Source organism: Platalea leucorodia, assembly GCF_965183815.1.
Source record: "Platalea leucorodia genome assembly, chromosome: W".
NCBI lineage: Eukaryota > Metazoa > Chordata > Aves > Pelecaniformes > Threskiornithidae > Platalea > Platalea leucorodia.
Window position 1 is genome coordinate 9,443,853 of NC_138859.1, and position 25,389 is coordinate 9,469,241.

Genomic DNA, 25,389 nt, shown 5'->3' on the forward strand with positions numbered 1-25,389 from the left:
ACTCATAACTATCCAGCCTTGGGGCAGATGTCTGGATGATATTCTTAAGCTGCTTATTAACCTTAGACAAAGCTGAAACAATATTCCCAAGAACTACCAATAGATATATCTTAACTACCCAAGGATGTTCAAGATACTGAAAAGTTGTTGCAATGAAGGACAAAACATCATAGAAGAAGGCAGAGAAGGTGCCATTCTGTATTTCCTCCATATAAAAAACCTCTCAGAGGAAGAGGTATAATTGCTAATTGTCTCCATGAGGTGGTACCCGAAGTGCAGTAATGGCTTCACTACAGAACCCAAATACCAGATAGCACTCAAGGTCGGTGTTTTAACAACAAATCTCCCAGGCAAGACATCACTAATCACTGCAGAGCACAGCAAACTGCAAAACCCAACACCAATCTTTAACATGCACAGCAAAAACAAGAGCATGGTGCAGATCAGGTAGACTAATACCGAGAACAGATGAATCAATATTATGACCAGCAACTGTTAACAGATACAAATTCCTTAATACACTCTGGTTGATCTGTTATTATCTCAAACCCTTCGTGCCCCACACTGGGTGCCAAAAAGGACTGTCGTGGTTTAACCCTAGCCAGCAACTAAGCTTCACACAGCCGCTCGCTCACTCCCCCCACCCCAGGGGGATGGGGGAGAGAATCAGAAGGGTGAAAGGGAGAAAACTCATGGGTTGAGATAAGAACAGTTTAATAATTGAAGTAAAATAAAACAGAATAGTAGTAATAGTAGTAATAATAACAACATCAATAATAATAAAAACAAATAATAATAATACAATAATAATATACAAAGCAAGTGATACACTGTGCAATTGCTCACCACCCACCAACAGATGCCCAGCACATCCCCGAGCAGCGATCGCTGCCCCCCGGCCAACTCCCCCAGTTTATATACTGGGCATGACATCATATGGTATGGAATAGCCCTTTGGGCAGTCTGGGTCAACTGTCCTGGCTGTGCCCCCTCCCAGCTTCTTGTGCACCGGGCACAGCATGGGAAGCTGAAAAGTCCTTGACCAGTGTGAGCACTACTTAGCAACTACTTAGCAAGAACCAAAACATCAGTGTGTTATTCACACTGTTTTCATCCTAAACCCAAAACACACTATACCAGCTACTAGGAAGAAAATTAACTCTATCCCAGCTGAAACCAGGACAACCTGTTGGAGCGGGTCCAGAGGAGGGCCACAAAAATGATCAGAGGGATGGAACAGCTCTGCTATGAGGAAAGGCTGAGAGAGTTGGGGAAGGAGAGGGGAGAGAGGGGAGAGAGGGGAGAGAGGGGAGAGAGGGGAGAGAGGGGAGACCTTATTGTGGCCTTTCAATACTTAAAGGGGGCTTATAAGAAAGATGGGGACAGACTTTTTAGCAGGGCCAATAGCAATAGGACAAGGAGTAATGGTTTTAAACTAAAAGAGGGAAGATTCAGACTAGATATAAGGAAGAAATTTTTTACAATGAAGGTGGTGAAACACTGGCACAGGTTGCCCAGAGAGGTGGTAGATGCCCCCTCCCTGGAAACATTCAAGGTCAGGTTGGAGGGGGCTCTGAGCAACCTGATCTAGTTGTAGATGTCCCTGCTCATTGCAGGGGGGTTGGACTAGATGACCTTTAAAGGTCCCTTCCCTCCCAAAGCGTTCTATGATTCTATGATTTTAATCTGTAGCAGAAAGAACACTCAAAGCCAACATCCCCAGCAAATCATTAACAACAACTTTACTTCACATAAGTTTTAAATAAAAGTATTTTGCACTTAATTTTATAACCAAATATTTTGTGGCACAACAAAGAGATCATTCATTCAATTTTCTTTCTAAATATGCTTATGTCTGGGGAAATGAAAACTGGATATCTTACCATTGTGACTGATTTCATTGGGCTGTGTTTTTGGGAAGTGCCAGCCTTCAGTCCAATCCAGTCTGGAAATTTAATGACTTCCTTTCCACATGAAGGTTTCCTTGGATATGGCTTCAGCGGTGAGGAAGGAGGAAATCTACAATTAGAGAATGTTTTTAAAGCTTCTGAACTCCACCCTATTCCATATTTACCAATGCAAAACTGTATAGTAGGCCTTCACATACAAAAATAAAACAAATGCCTTGGACATTTCACAGTGCAACTTAGTTGCCTGAAGACTGGTATTGAGTGACATGTAAAACATCCTAAGATGTCTTGTTTGGCCTCCATCTGCTGCTCCAGAACAGTTCAGGTCCTTTGTACCTCCCATGACATAGCTGAGAGCCTTGAGTAGATGTCTGATATCCCAGTGCATCTCAAATAGCACCAGCTACCTATGCTTAGACAACTGACTCAGGTCTTCATTAGAAGATGTTGATTCTGCTGAAAAAGCTGTAGGTAGATTGGTCATTGGTCATAGCCAGAATGGGTTCACAAGGGGAAAATCCTGCTTAACCAACTTAATTTCCTTTTATGACAAGGTCACCCATCTAGTTGACCAAGGGAAGCCAGTAGATGGGGTGGCTTTGGATTTTAGCAAAGCTTTTGATACTGTCTCTTACAGTATCCATCTGGACAAAACGTCCAGCATACAGCTAGACAAGTCCATAATACATTGGGTGAACACTTGGCTGACAGGTCGAGCTCAAAGAGTTGTAGTAAATGGGGTTACATCAGGCTGGTGGCCAGTCACCAGTGGGGTTCCCCAGGGCTCAGTTTTAGGGCCAGTGCTCTTTCATGTTTTTATAAATGATCTGGATGCAGGAGTCGAACGTACATTAAGTAAGTTTGCCAATGACACTAAACTAGGAGGAGCTGTGGACTCCCTTGAGGGTAAAGAGGCCTTACAGAGAGATACGGATAGACTAGAGAGCTGGGCAATCACCAACCATATGAAATTTAACAAGGGCAAGTTCCGGATTCTCCACCTGGGATGGGGTAATCCTGGTTATACATACAAATTGGAAGGACGAGAGGCTGGAGAGCAGCCCCACAGAAAGAGATCTGGGGGTTTGGGTTGATGGCAAGTTGAATAGGAGTCAACAGTGCGCCCTGGCAGCCAAAAGGGCCAACCGTGTCCTGGGACGTATCAAGCACAGCATAACTAGCCGGTCGAGGGAGGCGATTGTCCCACTCTACACTGCACTGGTGCGACCCCACCTCGAGTACTGTGTGCAGTTCTGGGCGCCTCAATATAAGAAGGACATCAAACTATTAGAGTGTGTCCAGAGGAAGGTGACCAAGATGGTGAAAGGCCTCGAGGGCAAGACTTAGGAGGAGCGGCTGAGGTCACTCAGTTTGTTCAGCTTGGAGAAGAGAAGGCTGAGGGGTGACCTCATCGCAGTCTACAACTTCTTCGAGGGGGGCAGCGGAGGGGGAGGTGCTGATCTCCTCTCTCTGGTGACCAGCAATAGGACACAAGGAAATGGAATGAAGCTGCATCAGGGAAGTTCAGATAGGACATTAGGAAAAGGTTCTTCACTGAGAGGGTGGGCAATCACTGGAACAGGCAAGGTTCACTCTATTACTTAATGCAGAGTATAAAATAATGATTCAAAATTACCAATGCAAAAATCTTAGTGCACTATAATACAAGGTTATGCGCGATATTGGTCACTTATCAGAGATCTGCAGTTGGTAAGAGGTCTCTCAGCCTCGAGGAGTAACGTTGAAAGGCGTCCCAGCTCAAGGGGAGATCACCACCATGCAGCCAACTGCTTCGCAGGGAGAGCTCAAAGAAGGCTCACTTAGGCGGTCATATTTATGGAATAAAGTGGTTGGCTCGTAGTCAATTTACACGCGATGGAAAAGGTATGCATGAGACTCCTTGTACCCATAACTTACTTTGTTCCTTGATAAATGAGTCTTGGAAGAACCACCTGCTATTCATGTGTTAATCGCATGATCGGTATTCCAGTTTCCAAGCCCATATCTATCAATGCTCACCATGTCACCCTGTTCCCATGTGGGTTTTCTGAACAGGTTGGAACTAGAGAAGTTCTTGGCCCGGTTATGGCCTAGGCCTTTACTTCCTTTGGAGCCTGAACCAAACTACCACTAGTTTGGTCAAGGAGTTGAGTGCATCTGTCACAAACTAACATTGGTGTCAATAGTATAACAAGTCCCACAGCTGAATTCCCACAAGTTTACTAGCAATGCAAGAGTACCAACCTTTTTGCTTTTAATACAATTGCTTAGATTCCAAAAAATGTAAAGCCTGAAAGCTTCCAAAACTGTAACTTCTCATTTATTCTTGTAGACTACACTGAGCCAGTAAGTCAGAACACACAGACACAGTCTTTGCTATTTTTAGAAGCACCATTAGTTCTCACCTTCACAATTAATACTTGCCCAATACTCTCAGGCAAATCAACATTTGGCAATATCTGTTTTGTGTACTCTATGGAGTGAATAAGAGCAGACAACTACATTTACATGAGAAGTTAATAAAAGACCTAACTACCTAACTACCTTGTTTCCAATGACAGAACTCTGCACCACAGTGTACAGTTGCAGTAAATTAATATAGGGATTTATAGAAAAGGTACGAAGCATATCAAGGTTTCCAGAGTAAGTGCTATCAATGGAATTAAAAGCTACTTGTACTTCTACCCATATCAACACGGTAAGAAACATATTTACAAAGTAACATTAGGAAAGTCCAGCAGAGGGAGCTGCCAGGACATTAAATACATGAATAAGGGAGGGCTGGTAAACATATTTAGCTCCATAAATAGGAGAAAAGCATGTTTTAATACTTAAAGCCAAACATCAAAACTACAAGTAGCATACATAGTTTATTTATGCACCAAGCCCAGTGGGTAAAAGCTGGCTCCAATTCAAGATTTATGAAAGGTATGCAGTTTCAGTAAAAAATATTTAACTGTGCAGTTAATAACTTAGTTATCTTTTGAATGGGAGGTGAAGAAAGAAAAAGAATATTAAAGTAGCTATCATGAAAGAGCTCTCTTGTCTAATAGCAGACCGTTAGGCAGAGCACATAGAAAGTGAAAAGCATAGAGATATTTCATCCAATCAACTTCCACAGCCTGCAGCTTGTGAAAGTCATGGCTGAAAATACAAAGGAGAGAAGAACAAAATAATTTGAATGTGTCACAATGCCAATGCAAAACAAACAAAAAAAACCCCTACAACCACACAAAACACCAAACCCAAAACAAGGGATATAGCATAATACCAGTGGTTACCAAAAACTGTAATCTTTTGACAAAAACGAGTCAATTCCCAGGAAGAAAGGAGACAAAGTACTTAACACCTATGGCACCAGTAAAAAAAACTGCATAGATAGTGCTGTCATAAGACTAGACAGAGCAGGACTGGGCTAAGAAGTATACCAAACCAATAACACATCTATCACCATATGCTGGATCAGCACCTAATTGCTTTTCTAGCTCTGTTTAAACAAGCAAGAAGCCCACTCCACACCCCTCCTTTACATTTAACCTTCTCCAGGCTGAAGTCAAGGTGTAATATCCTCTGCAGCTCTTCTTGTCTTCCATGCCTGTCTTCCAACCTGAACTAGTCAATGACTAGGTAAACTATCCCAGTATCTTGCCCTCCTATAGCAGCCATACGCAGATGGCCAGAGAAGAGTTTAAGAACAGGAGAAGCATACATGATACTTCCTCAGCACCCTTTTCCAGCCTTCAGTCATTTTCAGCTCACAGACTGCAGAGCCATATGTTGTTTTTAGATAGACAGTAACAAACTTTCTTGGATCAATTTGTCAAAATATCTTCAGATACAAGTCCTTAGATATACTGGGACCTTAGAGTTTGAGTCTCAAATTCTAAAATTTAACATTTTTCTTGATTAATTATTACATGGAATTTCCCTTTATTGAGCTAAGTTTGGAGAGAACATTCATTTTTTATTTCCAAAAAATTATTTAAAATTTCTTCCATTAAAGTTGATTGAAATTGGTTTGAATATTTAACTTATTTGGCAGGGAAGCTGTAGCACTCAGTGTCGTTTCCTTCAGAAGGCAGGCTAAAAACCAGCTACCACTTTTACTGAAAGATATCATGCAGTATTGTGAAGAACAAGTCGAATCGGTACTGATTTGTTACTGGAATTAAGTACAAATCCAATCTGACTGTAAATCAACTGAACTGCACTGGAACAAGTTTGTTAACATAAAACACGATTATTTTATAAAAAAAATATCTTGACCCAAATCTGTTTACAACAGAATAAAAGAACTACATTATGCATACCTCATACTTTTAAAGTATTCCAAGTTAATAAATAAATTTAGGAGAGTAGTGAACAACTGCACTTACAGCATAGGTGTACAGACTAGACAGCAAAAAAGCTTAGGCACACTTTACAAACAAACTAGTTGAGATCATAGAGCAAAATGAAAAATTGGCTTCATCCACATCACATGGAAATTCAGCATTACATGTCTTTCAAAAGACAATATTAAGAAATCATTAAAAAAATTAATACATAACATTTCGTTAAGGAAAAAACTAGTAACTAGAAACTTAGCATTATTGCTGATCTATTTTCCCTATTGCTCTGCATGAAGATTGCTCTACATGAAGATAGCTTCCTTTTGAGGAAATGTTCCTCAAAAGAAGACAGCTCCCATTTCCTCAAAAGAAGACTCATCAAGATACAAGTTACAAATCCATACTTAAGGCAATGGTCATTTTTACGCTACTTTTTCAGTGAACAGGACAATACAAGATGGTACAAAATCAGAATCTGCAACTTCTTGACACCCAAACCTTAACGAGAGGTCAAAGAACCCACTCCAGTGATGCTAAGCTTTCATTACAAAGAAAATTCTTTTCCTCTTAACAAGCCACCAGTTGAGAGGCTAAACAGGGATAAAGTAAGCAAGCAAGCATCCTTGAGAATGAGCAAATAAAACTTAATTTCTTTTAAGACAATTTCAATCTACAACCCAAGGAATATAGGAAAAGGTTATATCATTAATGACTTTTAAATTCAGAAAGCCTCTCTCTTCTCTCAGAAGGAATGGAAACAGCATTCAAAGTAGCTGAGGGGTTGGGGGGGAGGACAACTGGAGTTGAATGCTCAATACCATCCTTGCTTTCATCAATGTCTTCTTGATATGCACTCTTCCAACACTGACAAACCTGATGTCTACCAACAGCAAACAGAACTCACTACCTTGTAAAAGCTGAAAAAGCTTTTGTTGATATTTATAAAATGAAATCAAGTAAAAGTGCCCTTCAAAAATATTTAAAAACAAACAAGCCAAAAAAACCCAACTAAATATTAAATCATACTTGTCTGTCACTAAAGAAAATAAAGTCTTTAACAGGAAAGAAAAGAAAAAGCAAAAACAAAACAAACCAAAACAAAAAAAACCAAACCAAAACAAAAAAACACATTAACACTTTTTCAAAGACATTCTACAAAAATATTTGTTAGACCAATACTCAAGAGTTATTACTACCTGTTTCCATAAAACCAAAATTTTTCTGTCACTGTATAGAGGTTTACCTATATAAATGGCCATCATCTTGAATATCCTCTTTGCCCCACCTTCCTTTAATATCTTTGATAACATGATTTTTCAGGAATTTTTTAAGCAGCTTAACCATTTGATTGCAAGTCACTTCTGGGCCAAAGTTTTGATTAGAGCCAAGCAGTTCACATAAACAGTCCACTGCCTTCTGGGAAGCAACACTTGTAGCTTTCAAAGTGACGTCAATGCTTCTGTAAAGGCATCCCAGCGCGAAAAATTTCTATTATCTGGTTCCGCTAGGGAAGAACAAAGCAAACCGTTACAGGAGCTCTTCTACTAGAAACATTTTAATTGTACAAAGCGAGATCAGAATGCAGCCAGATCTGAACACAGAACTACACACTTTTTTGATCATTTGCATTTACAGGCACACTAAAACCTAAAACTAGAATTTAAACAGTTGAGATCTGAGAACAAACACCTGATTTAGGAAGCTAAAATTTCTATAGCCCTATGCTACTTGTGGGTCTACAGCTACAGCTTTAGCCTCTCCTTGGCTTTTAACTCGACAAAAAGCTGGACTAAAGCTCCACTTTGCCGCCACCCCAGTCATTCACGGGTCTAGCCGCTCACACAGACTCAGCACGGGTAGCACTAACACCCGGACGGCAGTTGGGGAGCGCCTCACCGGGTCCCGACCGGGGACCAGCTGCCCGGGAGAGGCCCAGGACACAGACGGGCTGGCGGAGCGGGGCAGGCCCAGGCGGTCAGACTGCCTCAAGGCAGCCGGCCAGTACCCAGGAGACTCTAGAAGGCCGCTGTAGGGCACGAAGACCCAACCCGGACGACGCAAGGCTACACAAAGGACAAAAGCAGGGATGGGGCACTCCAGCCCAGAGGAGCACTCACTAACTAGGTAGTGCGGTAGCCTCAGCTCCATGGACACGGCTAGGCCTCGCCATCTCCACAGAAACCGGCAGCCGCATACGCCGCGCCCACCGACAGTTTGAATCCGGGCCCGCGAGGCGCCACCTTCGCCCATTGGGCGGCGGCGGCACATGAGTGGGTCTGCCTGATGCACTCGAGGTTGGGGCTCCCGCGGCAGGCCTGGCCCCCTACACGGCGAGGGGGAGAAGTGAAAGTCCCTGTGCCCCCAGCCGCGCCGTCGGGGTCTCCCCCTTTGCCCTTCCCCAGGTTTGGGTGCCTCTGCCTCACAGGCCGTCCCGCTGACAGGCTTCCACGCGTGCCCACGCTCCTCGGCGGGAGGGCTGGCCGTGGTACGAAAGGGCCGGGGCAGGGGGCACCAGAAAGAGCTAGGTGGGACTAGGCACAGGAGCATTACCGGAGGAGAAACTTGATTCCTCCCGGGCAGGCGAGAGTGGGAACGTCTCCTTTATGGCAGTCTCCAGGGAAAAACATTTTAAAAAACCCTCTGCACAGTGCTCTGTAAGCACTGATAGACTCCTAAGATAATAAATGCTAGAGGGAGTGGGAAATGGCAGTTATGAGGCAATCCAGCCACACACCTGTTCCTCATCATACACTTCAGTAGGACAGCTCTGGCTTCTCAGAAGACACATTACTTAATTTTTAAAATGAACATTAACTATGTGTTGTTGTTTGTACTTCCTCAATCAGTAAGTGGTTCAGGACAGGGGCCAGGCTTCAGTCTGGAAAACACTCAAACCATGTCAATGGAATATATATTGTCTGGTGAATTATCACCTTAATAGAGAGAATACAGCCTTTTCATTAATTCACAAAAAAAAAAAAAATCAAAAACAACCAAAAAAATCCCACAAACCGAAAAAACCCAACCAATTTTCAGGACTAAATTTCTTAGGAGAGTAATACTAGTAATACTAGTGTTTCTCTTCCACCAAATCTAAGGAATATAAAATTTCAATCCAATCTCCCTCGTTATCAGTAAACATTCACTATGACATTAATGATTTTACTGACTGTTGCACTCCTATTTTTAGTATACCTCAAATGTATGCTACACTTCAGCATGTAAGATGCACCATTTTTAGGTAGGAAAGAAATCTAACTGTCCAGATCAAGACTGTGTATATCAGGATGGGTTTAATAACAATTTGTACAGGCGTCATTAGGATAGTTACGCTATATGCAACCTCTTAGAATATACCCATACAACTCACTGAAACAATGCATTTTCTTTCTCCAAATGCTTCATAACTTACAGAAAACTAAACCAGTGTGCAAGAAATTATGTAGTAGGAATCTGAAATGGAACTTGCTGACAGCCCACTGAATGATCAGCATCTCCAGTTTCTGCTCCTGCTTATTAACTCTTAATCTCAAACAACTGACTCTGGAGGCAGTTGTCTACTGTACTGGACTTGGAGGCTTTTCCTGGCTCCTTACAGTTCAGCACCTACACATGTGCAGAGCTGCTCAGTTTTGACTATGTATACTCTCAGCTCCTACTTAAGCACAAGTGAGCTTGAAGAATCAGTTGCTGATCTAGGTCCCAAAACAACAAACAAGTGTCTGGCCCCTCACACTCAGCTGTAGGATCAATTTCTTTTAAAATGCAGCTGGAGGCATGGTATCTCCTACTTTCTATAAAACTTCCAGCTGGGCCTGATCCCTGCATATTTATGCATTTTTTATTGCTTGGAGGGAGGGTGGATAATTGCAAAGTCAGAGACCAGAACTAGGACTTCCCTCACCAGCATAGGAGTCATCTGCAAGACTACAGAGTAATGCCTACTTCCCTCCAGAAGCAGCAGGGAGTAGCATCATCCATCTTACACTACAGACTAGCTATTACAGCCTTTCCCTGAGAGGCCTGGATTTCCCAAACATGTTTGAACCCTCAGGCTCAAGGAGGCTTGAATGAACCAAATTGTCCCACTTTCTTCATCAGTACTTAGTAAATAAATTATTATATTAAAAATAGGCACCACTCAAGCTTTAAAAATAAATCAGAGGCAAATCCTTTCCAGCTGTTTGGAAAAAAAACCCAAACAAACAAACAAACAAAAAAAACCCAAAACACAAACAGCAATAGGTCCCCATCCTTGTGTCCCTTCCCCTACTTTGGAAGCCAAAGGCACGCACACAAGCCGGAGGCTGGCAGGATTTGACACTTAGAGTCAGTGATTGCATTTCCCACTGAAACTGTGTGTGGCCCCTGATCAACATCCTGGCTGCCTTGGATGTACTACAGTTCTAGAAATGACTGTGCATTTCTCCACTCCATGCTTACCAGGCTATTCTTATGGCAAGCTATATTTATTAGTGTTGCACACTAATACTATAGCATAGAAAGATGCACGCATAGACACACAGAGCAGGAAAGGAGAAAGTGAAGGTAAGCTAGAAGTGGACAGAGACTTTCAATTCATTACAATTCAAATAAGTTTCTGTAATAAATAAGGTCCAGAAAATATCTCTGTAGTTTTGAGAAAGCCAAAGTATTAGATGTAAATAAGCCCCAATTATGCTACCTAAGGCCAGTAAAAATAACTGCAACAAAGCCTGAATAATTTCTTAAACAGGCAAAACAAAGGATGGTAAGAACAATGAGAACACAGTCCTCCCCTCCAATTCCATTCTTATGTTTCAGGGGGACAAATGCCTTTGAAGCAGTTTCAACAGAGTATCTGCCTCATACTTCTCCCCTAGTACTTCTGATTTTGCAGTCATATCTTTCTTTCATGTAATAATGCTCTTTACTTACATACACCTCTCTCCTCTGCACCTTCTTCCCCTTACAAAAAAACACATCGCACAACATGCTGTCAAATAGGAAAAATTAGTACTCTCCACCCACTTAAATAATTGTTATGTATGGTGATCTCAGGTGTTCCATGAAATACTGCAGAGATCTAAATTTAAAAACATTGATGTTCGCAAGATTTTTAATTCTGTTCTTTAAATATTTTTGTCTAGCATAGTTAACTTCTACTACCAGCAGATATGTACAACAAACTGTCTCTCCACTACCTGCAGCAAATTTGACTCCAAACCACCAGGTCCATGGCATGATGGAATGATGAAAGACATGCAGGAATGTAACTTGGTTGTTTTTCTTACGCAGCACAAAAAATATCTGAAACAGTTTTTTAATGAACAGAATGTTACAGGAGATAATCAAGCCCAACATACTTACAGAAAACTGTATGCATCAGTGCTGGTTGCTCACTACTATACATTTAAAAATTCTTCACAAATGCAATCTTGGGAGAAGAAGGGAAACTGAGGCTCTAGATATGCAGACTAGTTTTCAAAAAAATTAAACCAGTATGTAAAATCCACCTGCGGAGTCTCAAAAGCAGGATTGAGAAGTATCTAGAAGCATCAGATTTTAAGTCCCCTGAACTACTAAGGCAAAGCCATTTGAGAAAATTAACCAAAGGACTAGCAACAGATACAGACAGGAGAAAATATTAAGTTAGAGAAATAGCACTATTAATTATGAACACTGACTTAGCTACCCTTGGAAAAAGGCAAAATTGGACAGAATAAATGTAGGTATTCTTAATGGATATTGACAGGCCACATTTTAAAGGACGGACATCGAGGGAAGTGTTGAGGGAAGTGTTAAGGGAAGATAGAGCAAGAAAACTGTAAAGAGAAGTCAGGTCACATGAAGGGTAGTATCAGATGGCAAGGAAAGGAACACAGAAGAAAAAAAATCTGGTGTGCCAGGAAAAACATTTGGAAACAGATGACTCTTAAATACAGCTAAGAAATTACTTTTGCAATAAAACCAAAAAGCTTCTGAGAAACAGATACCTAATTAGATGGATTAAAACAAAACAAATTTAAAAAACAAACACAAACTCAAACAAACAAACCAACCCAACCAATTTTTTCAGGCCCAGGACTAATTAAAAAGCAGCAATCTAATGAGTGGGTAGTAAAGGTAAACAGAGGACTAAACTGATCAGGCTTTTCCGGTTTTAGCATTCCTGGCCCTTCCATTACCATTCCATTTGGCCCAGTTAGTAAGATCTTCCAGTGTTGAATCAGAATATTTGCAGATGAAAGTTAGATGGCTAACTTTGCTTGCAGGGTGTAGAACATCCTAATTGCTCATGGGTCAGCTCCTGAATCACCACTATTGTGCCCCACACACAATAAGGCAAACAAAATCACAGCTGATTCCAACACTCAGAAGTTGGTTTGAGAATAGCTAAACCAACCATACTAGGTGTAAATCTTGGGAAGAGGGGAAGGCAGATAGCTGCTCGTGGTGAGTGAGGTCTGCATTCTGCTTTAATGCACTGCTGCTCAGACTTTCTTTGAAACACCTTAGAGTGCCAGCCTGATATCAAACACATCTATAGTCATAACCACCAAGGCATACACAGGAATTTAGAGCAAGTAAGTAGGGCAATTTATGCTGTATTCAGAGCTGCTGATGCAAATATTCCAAATGTGGAAGATGATAAAATCTGAAGATAACATGGAAAAAAATTCAACATGATCAACACCATTTTTTTTATCTGCAGTGTTGAGACAAGCATTGCCATAGCACAACAGGTTAGTTCATTCAGCTGTTAAACAGACAAGTTATCAGGGCTTCCTAAATTTTTAAACGTGTGTTCTCTCATTAACATTTTTCCTGATAATCAAGAAATGACAGTGTAATGAGACAATAAGATGAGAAGAGATAATAAGGGTAAACACCAATAATCGAAGATCTGAATCTCTGATCTGAATTCTCTCAGTGCCAGGAAGCACACAAGGCGCGAACATCGTTCTTCCACTTCGATCGGTCCGCGGCTGCGTGCTCTGGAGTCAAGGGCCACAGCGCAGTCTTCCGTCGGTTTCCCCCTCAGGACACGACCGATCCAGCTCCATCTCCTCCTCCTCACTTCGTTACCGATTTTCTCCATCCCCGCCATTTCTGATGCTCGTCGTTTCTGCAACTTCCCCCCCCCCCACGGGAGGAGGTAGTTGGCCTCCTGCCCAACCCCCATGACTTGGAGGGCCAGTGGTTTTTCTGTCAGGGTGGCCTTCCCTTAGGCTGCGTTGGTTCGCGGCACCTTCTTCAATTTTATCCGGTGCACCCTCCAGAGAGGGATCCCCTATCCACCACCCAGGGGACACGCCTTCTAGCCGTGCAGCCCCAGCCGAAGGAATAATCGAAGACTGGAGGGCTAAATACAAAGCAATTTATGCCCTCAGCCCCCAACAGCACCAGTTCTTCTACTGTGAAAAGGAAATATCACTACTTCTTTTATTAGGCTACAAATACTTACAGTGTCTAATAATTCAATGAACTTGGAAAAGTAGTACAGCCAACAAGTTTGTACCATCTGCAAGAGTAAAAACCAGAAATTATCAAATCATAATAGACATAAATAAAACTAAACAGCTGCAGGAAAAATAAGTAACTATATAAAAGGAAAGTATCAGGATGAGTAAGTGGTGTCACAAGGTTGACATAAATATTTAAATGTATAGTTTGTTTAGTTTTTCTTTAAAGAACACAAAACATTCTTTAATCCAGAAGGAATGTTAAAACCAAGATGAACAAGCCAACAAATACGTTGCCTCTTTCTTTTTCCCAATCAACCCCTCCATTTAACTCTCATGCTCTACATTATGCAAGAGGGCATTTCCATTTACTGCATTCCACTCTACAGCAGTGTGTTTGGTTGTTCAAAAAGCATTTCCAAAAATAAAGTCAGCGTAGCATAACAATTCGACATTTGGCAACTTACTCTTAGAGCTGTAGGTGACCTCGAGTAGTCAATGATATCACACCAGAATGAGTACCCTGTGGCCCAACCCGACATAAGAAACTGAAGCAAAGAAAAGGGAAAGGGCAAAGATTTACTTTATGTCTTTTGAAAAAAATCATTAATTTCAGATTACTTTCACAATCACTAAGCATGAGGGGAAAACAATATTTAAAAACTTGTTGAATCAGCAACCTTGTCAGTCATCTACCTCTGTGCGGGCTAGCTACCATAAAATCTTTTGCTGTTGCACATTAATAAATTTCTAATTCCAGGACCACACCTATGGACAAGAACTTTCTTCCTACACCCATTATCTCAGCATTAGGAACTAAAGAGGAGAAACAGCTGCATCTCAAAACCATGTTAGAAAAGCAACTTATTGTATAAATCAGACCACAAAAACAAATCAACCATTTTGAAATTTTTTGAAAATTGCTATCACAGCCAAACATCTTAATACTGAAAAGAAACCAGCACATCTTAATACTGAAAGAAAAGCCATATTTTTTCTGTTGTGCTGGTTAATATCATTAAAGACAAGGAACAAATCAATATGCACTATATTTTTAGTATCATAGTTTCTAAAATTTTACTTAGTTGAACTGCATGATTCAATTAGTCTTTCACTGATATCAGGGATGAGAAGCTAAAGTTTTATAATCAAGAGCACATGTACAGGACCAAAGGACTATATGTAACAAGTATCATTTAATCTTTTCTCTTGGAATATATTAGAACTTGGACAAGAGCAACATTGTTAATATTACACTTGGCTCATTTGCTGGCCAGCCTCTAGGACTACTGTATCTTACATCTGTTTAAAAAGTACTTCTCATTGATTGATCATCATCATCCACTCATGCACAATAGGAGGTTCAGCTCTCTTAACAGATGGAGGGTTTTAGTCTGTGACTGCAATAGATGTTTAACTTCCTAAAAGAATCAATTGCTTAAAAGAAACAAGATTTGAAACACCATCAAGATAGCACAATACTAAAGCACCCACAAAATGGCTTAGATCCAAAGAGGGAAAGAATCAGCTTTTTGCTGAGAACCAGACAATAGCAGAGATTCAATCTGTTAAGCTCTAGCTATGCATTCTTTCATGAAATTGTAAAATAGAAGTCTTTATAGCAGATTAATTGAATACTGTGTTAGTGTCAGACACTAAAAGAAGTATAATTTTTTTTTAGTTTCTGAGGGTTATAACCAAAATGAAACTATCACCAAATCACATGAGGAAGTTTGGTGATTTTTCAAAACAAAGTCTAAATAGCAAACGTATGCATCTTGCCCACCACTTACAGCTTTCCACACAACAGTCATGACACAAAGTAGCTGCTGCTGCACTGTCTTTAGAGTGCTGTTAAAAGAAATGTCAAGCAGTTCCCCATAACTCATGATGAAATTTATGCAAATTGAGGTAACAAAAAGGTATCCTGCCAATTTGGCAGGATAATCTGACAACTTTTCATTACCAATTTGCCAAACCTGAAATAGCCACATAGCCAGATTTAACACAAAGAGGGTCAGTACTACTAGCATAGTGATGCTTCACCAAGCAAATGTATAAGGCTATCATTCACACAATACTACTGTTAAATAGCTACACTTTTAAAAAAAAAAACAAAAACAGAAAACAACAAACCCAAACACAAAACATCACCACCAACAACAAAAAACAACCCCAAAACAACAGATATTAGCTATCTTAAGGTTTCAGATATTAGCTATATCTTAAGGTTTAAGGTTCTAAATTAAAGTTTCTACATAGTCTATACCATTCATGGTTAAGGATTTTTAGGTCATTCAACCCATAACCCTATACAACTCATCAGGCTTTCCAGTCTTAAAGTCTAAACATTTGCTTGAGCTATGAACTACAGTAAAATCTCAACATTCCTTTTGAGAGAAAGAGCATTTACTATTGGGGGGGAGAGATAAAAATCAATGCTAAAGATCTTCATGGTTTGTTTTTTGAGTTTTTTTGGGGGGGTTTTGTTGTTGTTTTTTTGTTTTGTTTTTTAAGGATGAAGATCCCCAAATTGGATATTGTTAACTTCTGTAATTTAAAAGGCAGATCTAACTGAAGATTATTCTATAGCAAATGTACTCTATATACAGTATTTGAAACATCAGTGTTGAGTATCATGTAGTAGGACAGAAATAATTACAACAAAGAAAAACACATAGTCTACTTTACCTGCTACAACCCAGGGAAATTAAATAAGTTATGAGGATTTTTAATTTTTTAAATTATATATAATGGCACATAAAATATTTTATAATCTTTCTAGGTATGACTTATTCCCCTTTTTTCAAGTATCAGCTCAATTAGTTTAGCATACAGCTTGGAGGAATATAATTATGACAATCAGAATAATATTTTTTTTGAGAATTGCAGAGTGGGAATTATATTAATAAATTTATTAAAAGTTGGTATGAAGATGATAGTTACAGACACGAAATATATAAATACATTACAAATAAAAGTAGAACTCTTACTTCATAAGTCATATATAAAGAGAGGGTTACCACACTAAAATTATAAAGCGCCATTATCTGCCTAAGTTCAAAAGGTTTTTTATTTTCCATGAGTTTGGGTCCTAAGGAAGTGACAAAATAAATGTAGGTTCCAATGATAATGGTTGTTGGAAAAGGTGAAGACATGAGTGGCCAGCCTTCCAGTCTTGGATCTAGAGGAGGGGAGGAAGAAAAAAAAAATTTTTAAAAAATCGGATCTTTCCAATACTTACTAAATCCTAAAAAGGTTACAGAAAGGTAATTAATTCTTAATGGTTTAGGTTTTGCTGTCACTGATCAAGTTTCAGAGTCCATTCACCTCAAATCCGTACCAACTGAATAACAAGATTTAGCACCTGTAGGATTCTACGCTTCTTTCTGCATCAATTCTTCACACATAATGAAGAGGAGACACAGAATCGTGAGCGACCCAATTTTCGGTCTAGAGCTCTCCCCTCATGAAAAGTCTGCATTTTCATACATGAACACGGCTTAGAGGGCAGCATAGGAAGGCAACGTGCAAGCAGATCACTGAGGCTGCATTTCCAAGTGAGGCTTCATTCTTCTGGAAAAGCATAAACAAGTCCAAGTCACAGACAGGGAGTAGCCCCGCTTTTCAAGATCCTTGAGCTTTAGAAGCAGTACGGTGTTAGACGTAGTAAGTATGGGGATTTAAAAGTTAGAAGACATTCTGTCCCATCAGTTGGTATTCATAGCTTAGTTCTTGAGGCTTATGCCTATTCAGTCCAGACACGTCACCACTTTCACAGCACCATAAAACACACACTTTCATATTACAAACCTCCAATTGGTAAATCTGTTGCAAGTTTCTCTCCAGTTATCCCAGATAGAACTATTGCAGAGAAGAGTCCTTCTCCTACGCATGCCCTGCTCCTTCTCCCCACAGCTGAGGCTGGCAGACATTCCCTCTAAACTTACTTCACCATGATTCCACTGCACCCTTCTGTGGTTCATCACCGAGTCCCAGCTTACCAAAGACTTGTTCTCCATAAGCAGGAGAAATAACACAAACTTACTTAATATAATTTTTTAAAATTATTTATTTTTATAAACTGACTTTTAGAAGATTTGTTTCTGAATTACCCCAAATTTAACTATTGATTCAGTAAACTGCTGCTTTTATGGGTTGCTGCTGTATTTTGTGGGTGAAATTATACCACTGCAATTTTTGTTAAATGTTTAATTCATGGCCAATTGTCTTAAGTCAGAGATCTTCAACCCATGGCATTCAAGTAACATATCGCCCATGAGACCCTCTGATGTTTACAGCCACTAGAAGTTTTAAAACAGATTGAGGAGGAAAGCACATTATAATGCTGCACACAGCCTGTAATGTGCCCAGTGCTGCTGCCCACAGACCAACAAGGATTGTGAACTACAGCACTAGGCATTATCTAAAAAATGAAATCTCTATGTGTTGCATTGCAAGAGAATCACCAGCTCTTCATAACTGACTGCTTTTTCTGCATCCACTCCTTGCACTGACACTACCAAAACTTTCCCATTGGTCTTCCCAGCTTGATCCTGAGGAAACCATGTCCAGCCACTAAGAGTATGCTACAAGATGCCAAATACAAGCACTGGTAGGCAGAGAGAGACGAGGGATTCAAATTCTGAAGTCATGGACACTGCACTCCAGCACAATCCACTTCACCCACACAAGTCATACTGATAAAACTCCCTTCTCACTTGCATGCTGTGGTACTATGGAACAAGAGAAATTGTATTCAGCTATACTGGAAAAGATAAATTAGTAATTTTATTGATCAAATCTTAACTGCTTCTCAAGTTTTCCCCAGGAATCAGCTAATCCCTGTCACTATGTGCCTACCATGGTGAGGAACACTCAGGGATGCCACTGAGACAGATGGGTTTTAACCCCAAACTTGAGATCTTCTCTGTCATTTTTTGGTAAGCGTGCAGAACTACAGAACAACAATGTTAAAACAAAGCATGTTTAATATCCTCATACCAGCTGCAACAAGAGACTAACATTCCTTTTCAAAAGGACTGTGATAGAGTGAATTACTCTGAGGATTAATTTCAAGATACTATAACTCGTCAAGGTTTTTATTTCTTTTACTTTGCAACAGCAAAATACAGTAACACCATGCACCTAGCTCAATTAACTGACAAAATACCATTGTTCAGTAATGAAAAAAAGTTAAAGCTTTACATTCAGTAGCATAGAAAAAACGTAAACTATATATTCAGGCAAGCCAGAAACTCTTACAGAAGAATCACCATCTGCACTTTATTTAGTCTGGGGTTATACCCATAAATTAGCTGAGTTTTGTTTCTTCCTTTTTTTAAAATGCAGAAACTAGTCTGTTCCTTAAAGTTAAAAATGTCAATAAGTAACCTTACAAGTCTTAGAAACATTTACAGGAAGACAAAGCTACTTTAAGTTGATAAACAGTACACCTAGAATAGGTACACATTGCTATTCAAAATTATTGAAAGTTAATAAGTTTTAGACTTAAATGACTCACCGGCATCTTTAATCCATTCATCATACAGTAGCACAGCCTTTGATGTCAGATTGTTAAAGGCCATTTTCACTTGATTAAGATTTTATGATGCTGCCTGCAGGAAAACAAAACAAAACAGAAATATGGATTTTTGTAATTAATAAAACAAAGGTCAATAAAGTGTTTTGGAAAAGATTTTCAGGAAATGGAAAAAAATATGGAGGGGGTTAACAGAGCACCACATGTAAAATATAGATCAGGGAGCATTAGCCGACCACATCACACTATGCTTGATGCTAATTTATAGCTGAGCTGTTATGCACAACAATATGATTTTGTAACCTCTACATACCAAACCAAGGTCCTTCTATGCCATAAAGCGTTATCTCAAGAAACCATGCTGTGGTTAACAGTTACAGGGAAAATATAAATAAAGAGCAGCTGCTTAAATTCATTTTTATTGTCATCTCCATTTAAAGTCCAACTCATTGATATGTGAAGAAGTTCAGCTTTGCAACATTTACTACTGAAAACTTTAATTTTCTAACTAAGAAGTATTTCTAAGGTAGGTGGGAGGGAAGAAAGGTGCCAATATGTCTGCATACTCCTTTTAAATGCAATAATTAGCTATGTTATAATTAGTATGCAAATCACACTGATGAATCAACTCTTTCCACATCAGGATCATGAAGTGTCATAGTACCACCAGTAATACCATTAACTCACAAGAATTATCCAACACATCCAGTTTGCATGCAGCACCACCCACATATGTAAAATAAAGAAGTATGCTTATATGAATACTGATTTTTGCTCCAAAATCAAGTACTCATCAGCCCTTCCCTTGCCTCATTCCCCCTAGAAAATACTTTTTAAAAATCCCAACACATTTGAATGGTGCCTCTCCTATTCCTACTCAGTGTCTTACTTTGCCATATGATTTCTCTCCATACCCCTGTGCAATCTTCACAATGTATTCACCTTTGTTAGTCCAGGCTGCAGCACACCTTGATAACCAGCTCCTTTCCTCTAGCTGCCCTTCTCCACCTCTTCCAGGCTAAGCTAGCTGCAGCTTTGGAGAGCCAGTTCTGCCTTCGTGATGGTAACGCATCTCTCTCTGCTCACTCCTCAGATCTCTCCACTATCATCTTCTCATCTGTTCTCACCTTAATGCTCCTGCAAAATAATTTCACCCTTATCTCCACTTCTACAAGTACCTCCTGTTCACTGCCATTTCACAGGAGTTTTTAGGCACCTCAAAGTACACCACACCTGCCCTTCATCACAAGATGCAACACAGACAAGCCTGCCTTCATTAGAGTTTATCTGACCTACCTCTTCCCAATTCTCATTTTGCTACCCACTTGTTTTCTTGCTTGCACTCCTGTCCCATGTGTCTGTACATCTGAAACCACCATCAATTTCTTGTTCAGAAATATTCCCTCTGCAAGTCTCTAAAGTTCATATCTTCCAGAAATACCATCCTCCAGCATCAGCATTTCCCAACTCAATGTCACAAAATCAACTTTTGTATACAACACTACTACTTTACTTTCAATGTGCTTTACAATTCTACTTACTTTCTTCACATAATTAGCTACCTAGTTTTCCTTTGTAAGTCCATTTCTATGAACAATTGTTTGCATTACTTTTAGGTTTTCAGAATTTTTTTGTTTGTTTGTTAACTATCTACAAGTAGGGTTAATGGCAGCATGGAAGGTATTTTGTCTTATCCTGTTACACTTACTTCACACACAAATTCATACATACTGGGGCAAAAAAATACGACTGAGGCGCCTTTTTTTTTTTTAAATAGAAGAGTAAAAAAACCCTACATACCTACACACAAGATAAACAACTAGCTTGTGCTTCAGCAAAAAACAAACCATTTTTGAAAGATTGCTTTTTCACAGTACAACCATGTTGTTAAGAAGTAACCTGATAATGCTTTGACCAAACTGCCAAACATTATAGAAGATCATAAGTCTACAGAACTTATCCTCTAAATGTGAGATTGGACATATTTGGCCTGAAGGGACAAAGACTTGGGAGCAGATAAAGCCATTTGTTAATTACACAGCTTTAATTCTTCATGCTGTAAACTCATCTGCACATTAAGCATTTGTATAGCCACAGTTCAGCCAGGAAAATATACATTTATTCTACATACCTGCTAAGGTACTTACAGAATCAGCACATTGGCACTTTTATTTCCAATGTTCCACTTTCTGCTTGTAACAAAATTAAAAAATGCAACTAAAATGCACTAGCAGTAGGGAATTTTCTTTTTAAAATACAGTGTCTAGATTGTAGCAAACTCTCTCCAAATTAGGGAAGTCACACTAGCAGACTAATTTTCAAAATTAGGTTATTTTAAATGACATATTGGAAGTGATTTACATAAATTTTAAAAAACGCAGTCATATAAGTTCAGTCTGCCCAGCTTGAAAAGTTCTAAAGAACATAGAGGCAGTCCTCTGAAGCACACACATTCGGGAAGCAAGCACTGAAATCACCTCAAAAACATATGCAAGATACTCAGCTCTTAGAAAGAAATGAGCACTATTTTTCTTTTTTTTTTCCCCTTTTTATTTAAAAATGTCAATAGAAGTAATACTGTGCACCTAGGTTCAAGCCAGCTGTACTAATATCATTTCTGAAGACACCTTTAAACAAATGTGATTTCATAATTATAAAAATAGGGGGTGTAAGTGAGGCAAATGATGGAAAGGGCTGTGTCAAAAGAGCAAAGTCATTTGCTGGCCTCTGGTCCCCTGCAGCTCAGCAGACAGCTGAAAGAGCCCACTAACTGCAGCTGAGTTAAAGCATCCGGCTTGGCAGAACCAATTTTAGTCAGACCATCACCTTTACTGGAGAGACAAGGGTAGATAAGATCGTTTACACCAGCCAAAAATGCCACAAATACCACAGCAAACCATATGAGAATGCCTCATGATGACAAGTAGTAGGTAATAAGTTGTTGGAAGTGCTCGAGTTCGGTTAGCACACAAAACTATTAGCGATTCTTGTAATGGGAATTACTGGTATGCCTCAAACATTCCTTATTTTTAAATGAAAACAAGAAGTTTCTCACATTCCTTTGCTTAGCCCACATGAAAGATATTTGCCATTCTTGATGCTCATTTATTCCCCCTATGTAGTTTTTAAATATTAAAACAGATATTAAGATTTGCTTTTAAATAATAATTTTACAACAAACATTTTATGTTGATGGCTACTAAACAAAACAAGCAAACAAAAGAACTTGTTTCATTTTGCTTGATTTTATGTCAATCTAACATAAGCTTTGTCACTCCAGAAAACAAATTCTAAAACTCAGTGGGAACTTAAAACACGTTAAGAATCTGCATTAGAGAGCAACGCTAATTATTAGAAAGATGGACAAGCTACTTTTACAGGGACCTCTTAGCAAAAGACAGGAGAATATGACAATACAGTACAAACTTCAATGGGATAATTTCCACTCAAGGCAGATGCCAAAAGCAAAGGTTCTGAAGCATCACCCCCTGGGCCTGGCAGGCAGGTAACAATGGGTGGACCCTCCATCCCACAGAGCCCACAGCAAGATGGGGAGAGCCTGCAGAAAGCATTGACCCACACAGGTCTGATTTCAAAATGGTAGCTTAAGAAATGACAGTAATACTGGCTTACATATTCAAGTACAATTATGAAACTTTAATGTTTCAGAATTACTTAGTATACTATTGTTAATTCTGCTCTTGAAGTTCAGAAGGTAATTAAATCAGGACGTTTCATAGATGGTATCTTTAGCTTTACCTGGAAAATACCAGCTCTGCCCTTCCTATTTCCCAAGGCTGTGTGCTTACATAATTGCAGTTACTTTAACTACATTACTCTCTTATGCCACATGGCAAACATACAAACTGCCTATTACATTAGATTGATTACTCACCTATATTCTGCAACAAAGTTTTAAACTGTAGCTGGATGTCACCTGTTGTTACAGATTTCCCTGAGAGGAGTTTCCATCACCTTGCCATCCTTTATGCCTTCTCTCAACCACACAACCTGTTTTTGGAAAGATTGGTCTCACGGGCAAGTTGGCTATATCCTGCTTAGCATTAGGTGGCCTTTTCTTTTTGTTAATATTGCTTGTAAACACTGTTCCTGTGTGGTGGGTTGACCCTGGCTGGATGCCAGGTGCCCGCCAAGCTGCTCTATCACTCCCCCTCATCAACTGGACAGGGGGAGAAAAATACAATGAAAGGCTCTTGAGTTGAGATAAGGACAGGGAGATCACTCACCAATTACCATCACGGGCAAAACAGACTTGACTTGGGGAAATTAATTTAATTTATTGCCAATCAAAAGTCAGAGTAAGATAATAAGAAATAAAAACAAATCTTAAAACACCTTCCCCACACCCCTCCCTTCTTCCCAGGCTCAACTTCACTCCCCAATTCTCTATCTCCTCCCTCCGAGCGGCACAGGGGGATGGGGAATGGGGGTTGCAGTCAGTTCATCACACGTTGCCTCTGCTGCTCCTTCCTCCTCACACTCTTCCCCTGCTCCAGCATGGGGTCCCTCCCACAGGGTGCAGTCCTCCACAAACTTCTCCAACATGGGTCCTTCCCACGGGATGCAGTTCTTCACCAAATGCTCCAGCATGGGGTCCCTCCCACAGGGTGCAGTCCTTCAGGAACAGACTGCTCCAGCATGGGTCTCCCACGGGATCACAAGTCCTGCCAGAAGACCTGCTCCAGCATGGGCTCTCTCTCTCCACAGGGCCACAGGTCCTGCCAGGAGCCTGCTCCAGCACAGGCTTGCCACGGGGTCACAGCCTCCTTCGGGTGCATCCACCTGCTCCGGTGTGTGGTCCTCCACAGGCTGCAGGGGGACAGCCTGCTTCACCATGGTCTTCACCATGGGCTGCAGGGGAATCTCTGCTCTGGTGCCTGGAGCACCTCCTCCCCCTCCTTCTTCACTGACCTTGGTGTCTGCAGAGTTGTTTCTCTCACATACTCTCACTCCTCTCTCCAGCTGCAAATGCGCAGAGTTTTTTTTTCCCCCATCTTAAATATATTGTCATAGAGGTGCTACCACCATTGCTGCTTGGCTCAGCCTTGGCCAGCGGCGGGTCCGTCTTGGAGCCGGCTGGCATTGGCTCTATCGGACATAGGGGAAGCTTCTAGTAGCTTCTCACAGAAGCCACCCCTGCAGCCCCCCCGCTACCAAAACCTTGCCATGCAAACCCAATACATCTTGTTAAATGACCGTTCTGCCCAAGTGAGTGACAGAAAGCAGTCAAGGCAACTCTACGCAACAGAGGTATTTGGAGAAATTTCCAAGTTTTGAGAGTTGTATAAGTTAGTCGTTACCTTGATTAAATTTCAAACTTTGTCTTTGAAGTCAGTCCATTTTAAAATACAAATTCTAACTTCTTAGAGTGCATCAACAATCTCTGCATGTACATTTTAGAGTAGACATTCAGGAGGGAATAGCAAATTTCAAAGGAAATATAAATTCCTTTTTTTAAAAAGTGGACAACGTAAAAACAGATGAAAGATGTTTAGAAACTATATTAGAACTTCTACTTGTAAAATTCCCCATTAGCAGCATTCAATAAGATATCTAATACTTACCCTTTGTAGTCAGCCTTACTGAATTATTTACACAGTACTTCTTTATTTAATGCTTTGCTTTTTAAACTAGCATCAAATCTGTCATTTACCTACATGAATAAAGTAGCCTGGAAGCAGCAGAACTAGTGAAAACTTGTTTCTCTTCAATCACACTTCAGATTGGGAAATCCATTAGTCTGGCAGAAAACCATTCTGATGCTGCATAAAGACCAATTTGTATTTTCTTCCACACCTGCCTTATAAACTGTTAAAAGAACTGATGCTGCAGACTTCACAGAAAGGCTGAACATTGGCAACAGGCACAGAAAGGCTCCTTCCTATGGGAACTGTTTCAGGTTCTTCACAGGCCACAGGTACAGCCCCATTTTGTGCCCAGCTCCCTGCCAGAATCATATGGGCATTCTCCTGGTCTGTGCACACCAATCCAACCACCAGCAACTGCTGAATGAGGATGCCCTGGCGCATAGTCCCATGGCATCTCTGCCAATAGGTCTGGTCCTCAGGCAGCTGCAGGATAAGCCACAACAGCTCACTGACCCAACTGAAAGCTTAATCTTTTGGGAAAAGGTTATTTTT

General features: G+C 40.2%; 1 protein-coding gene across 1 annotated transcript; it reads right to left on the minus strand.

Moving 5' to 3' along the window:
* Nucleotides 1-8,397: 8,397 nt before the first annotated feature.
* Nucleotides 8,398-19,274, minus strand: LOC309601732 (very long chain fatty acid elongase 7-like; the record flags this gene model as incomplete). Its single annotated transcript, XM_082334896.1, has 6 exons — nt 8,398-8,564; nt 11,425-11,530; nt 13,689-13,745; nt 14,154-14,234; nt 16,680-16,870; nt 19,211-19,274. The coding sequence occupies 6 exons, from the start codon at nt 19,272-19,274 to the stop codon at nt 8,398-8,400; spliced, it is 666 nt and encodes a 221-aa protein (XP_082191022.1).
* Between the last annotated feature and the right edge of the window lie 6,115 nt (nt 19,275-25,389).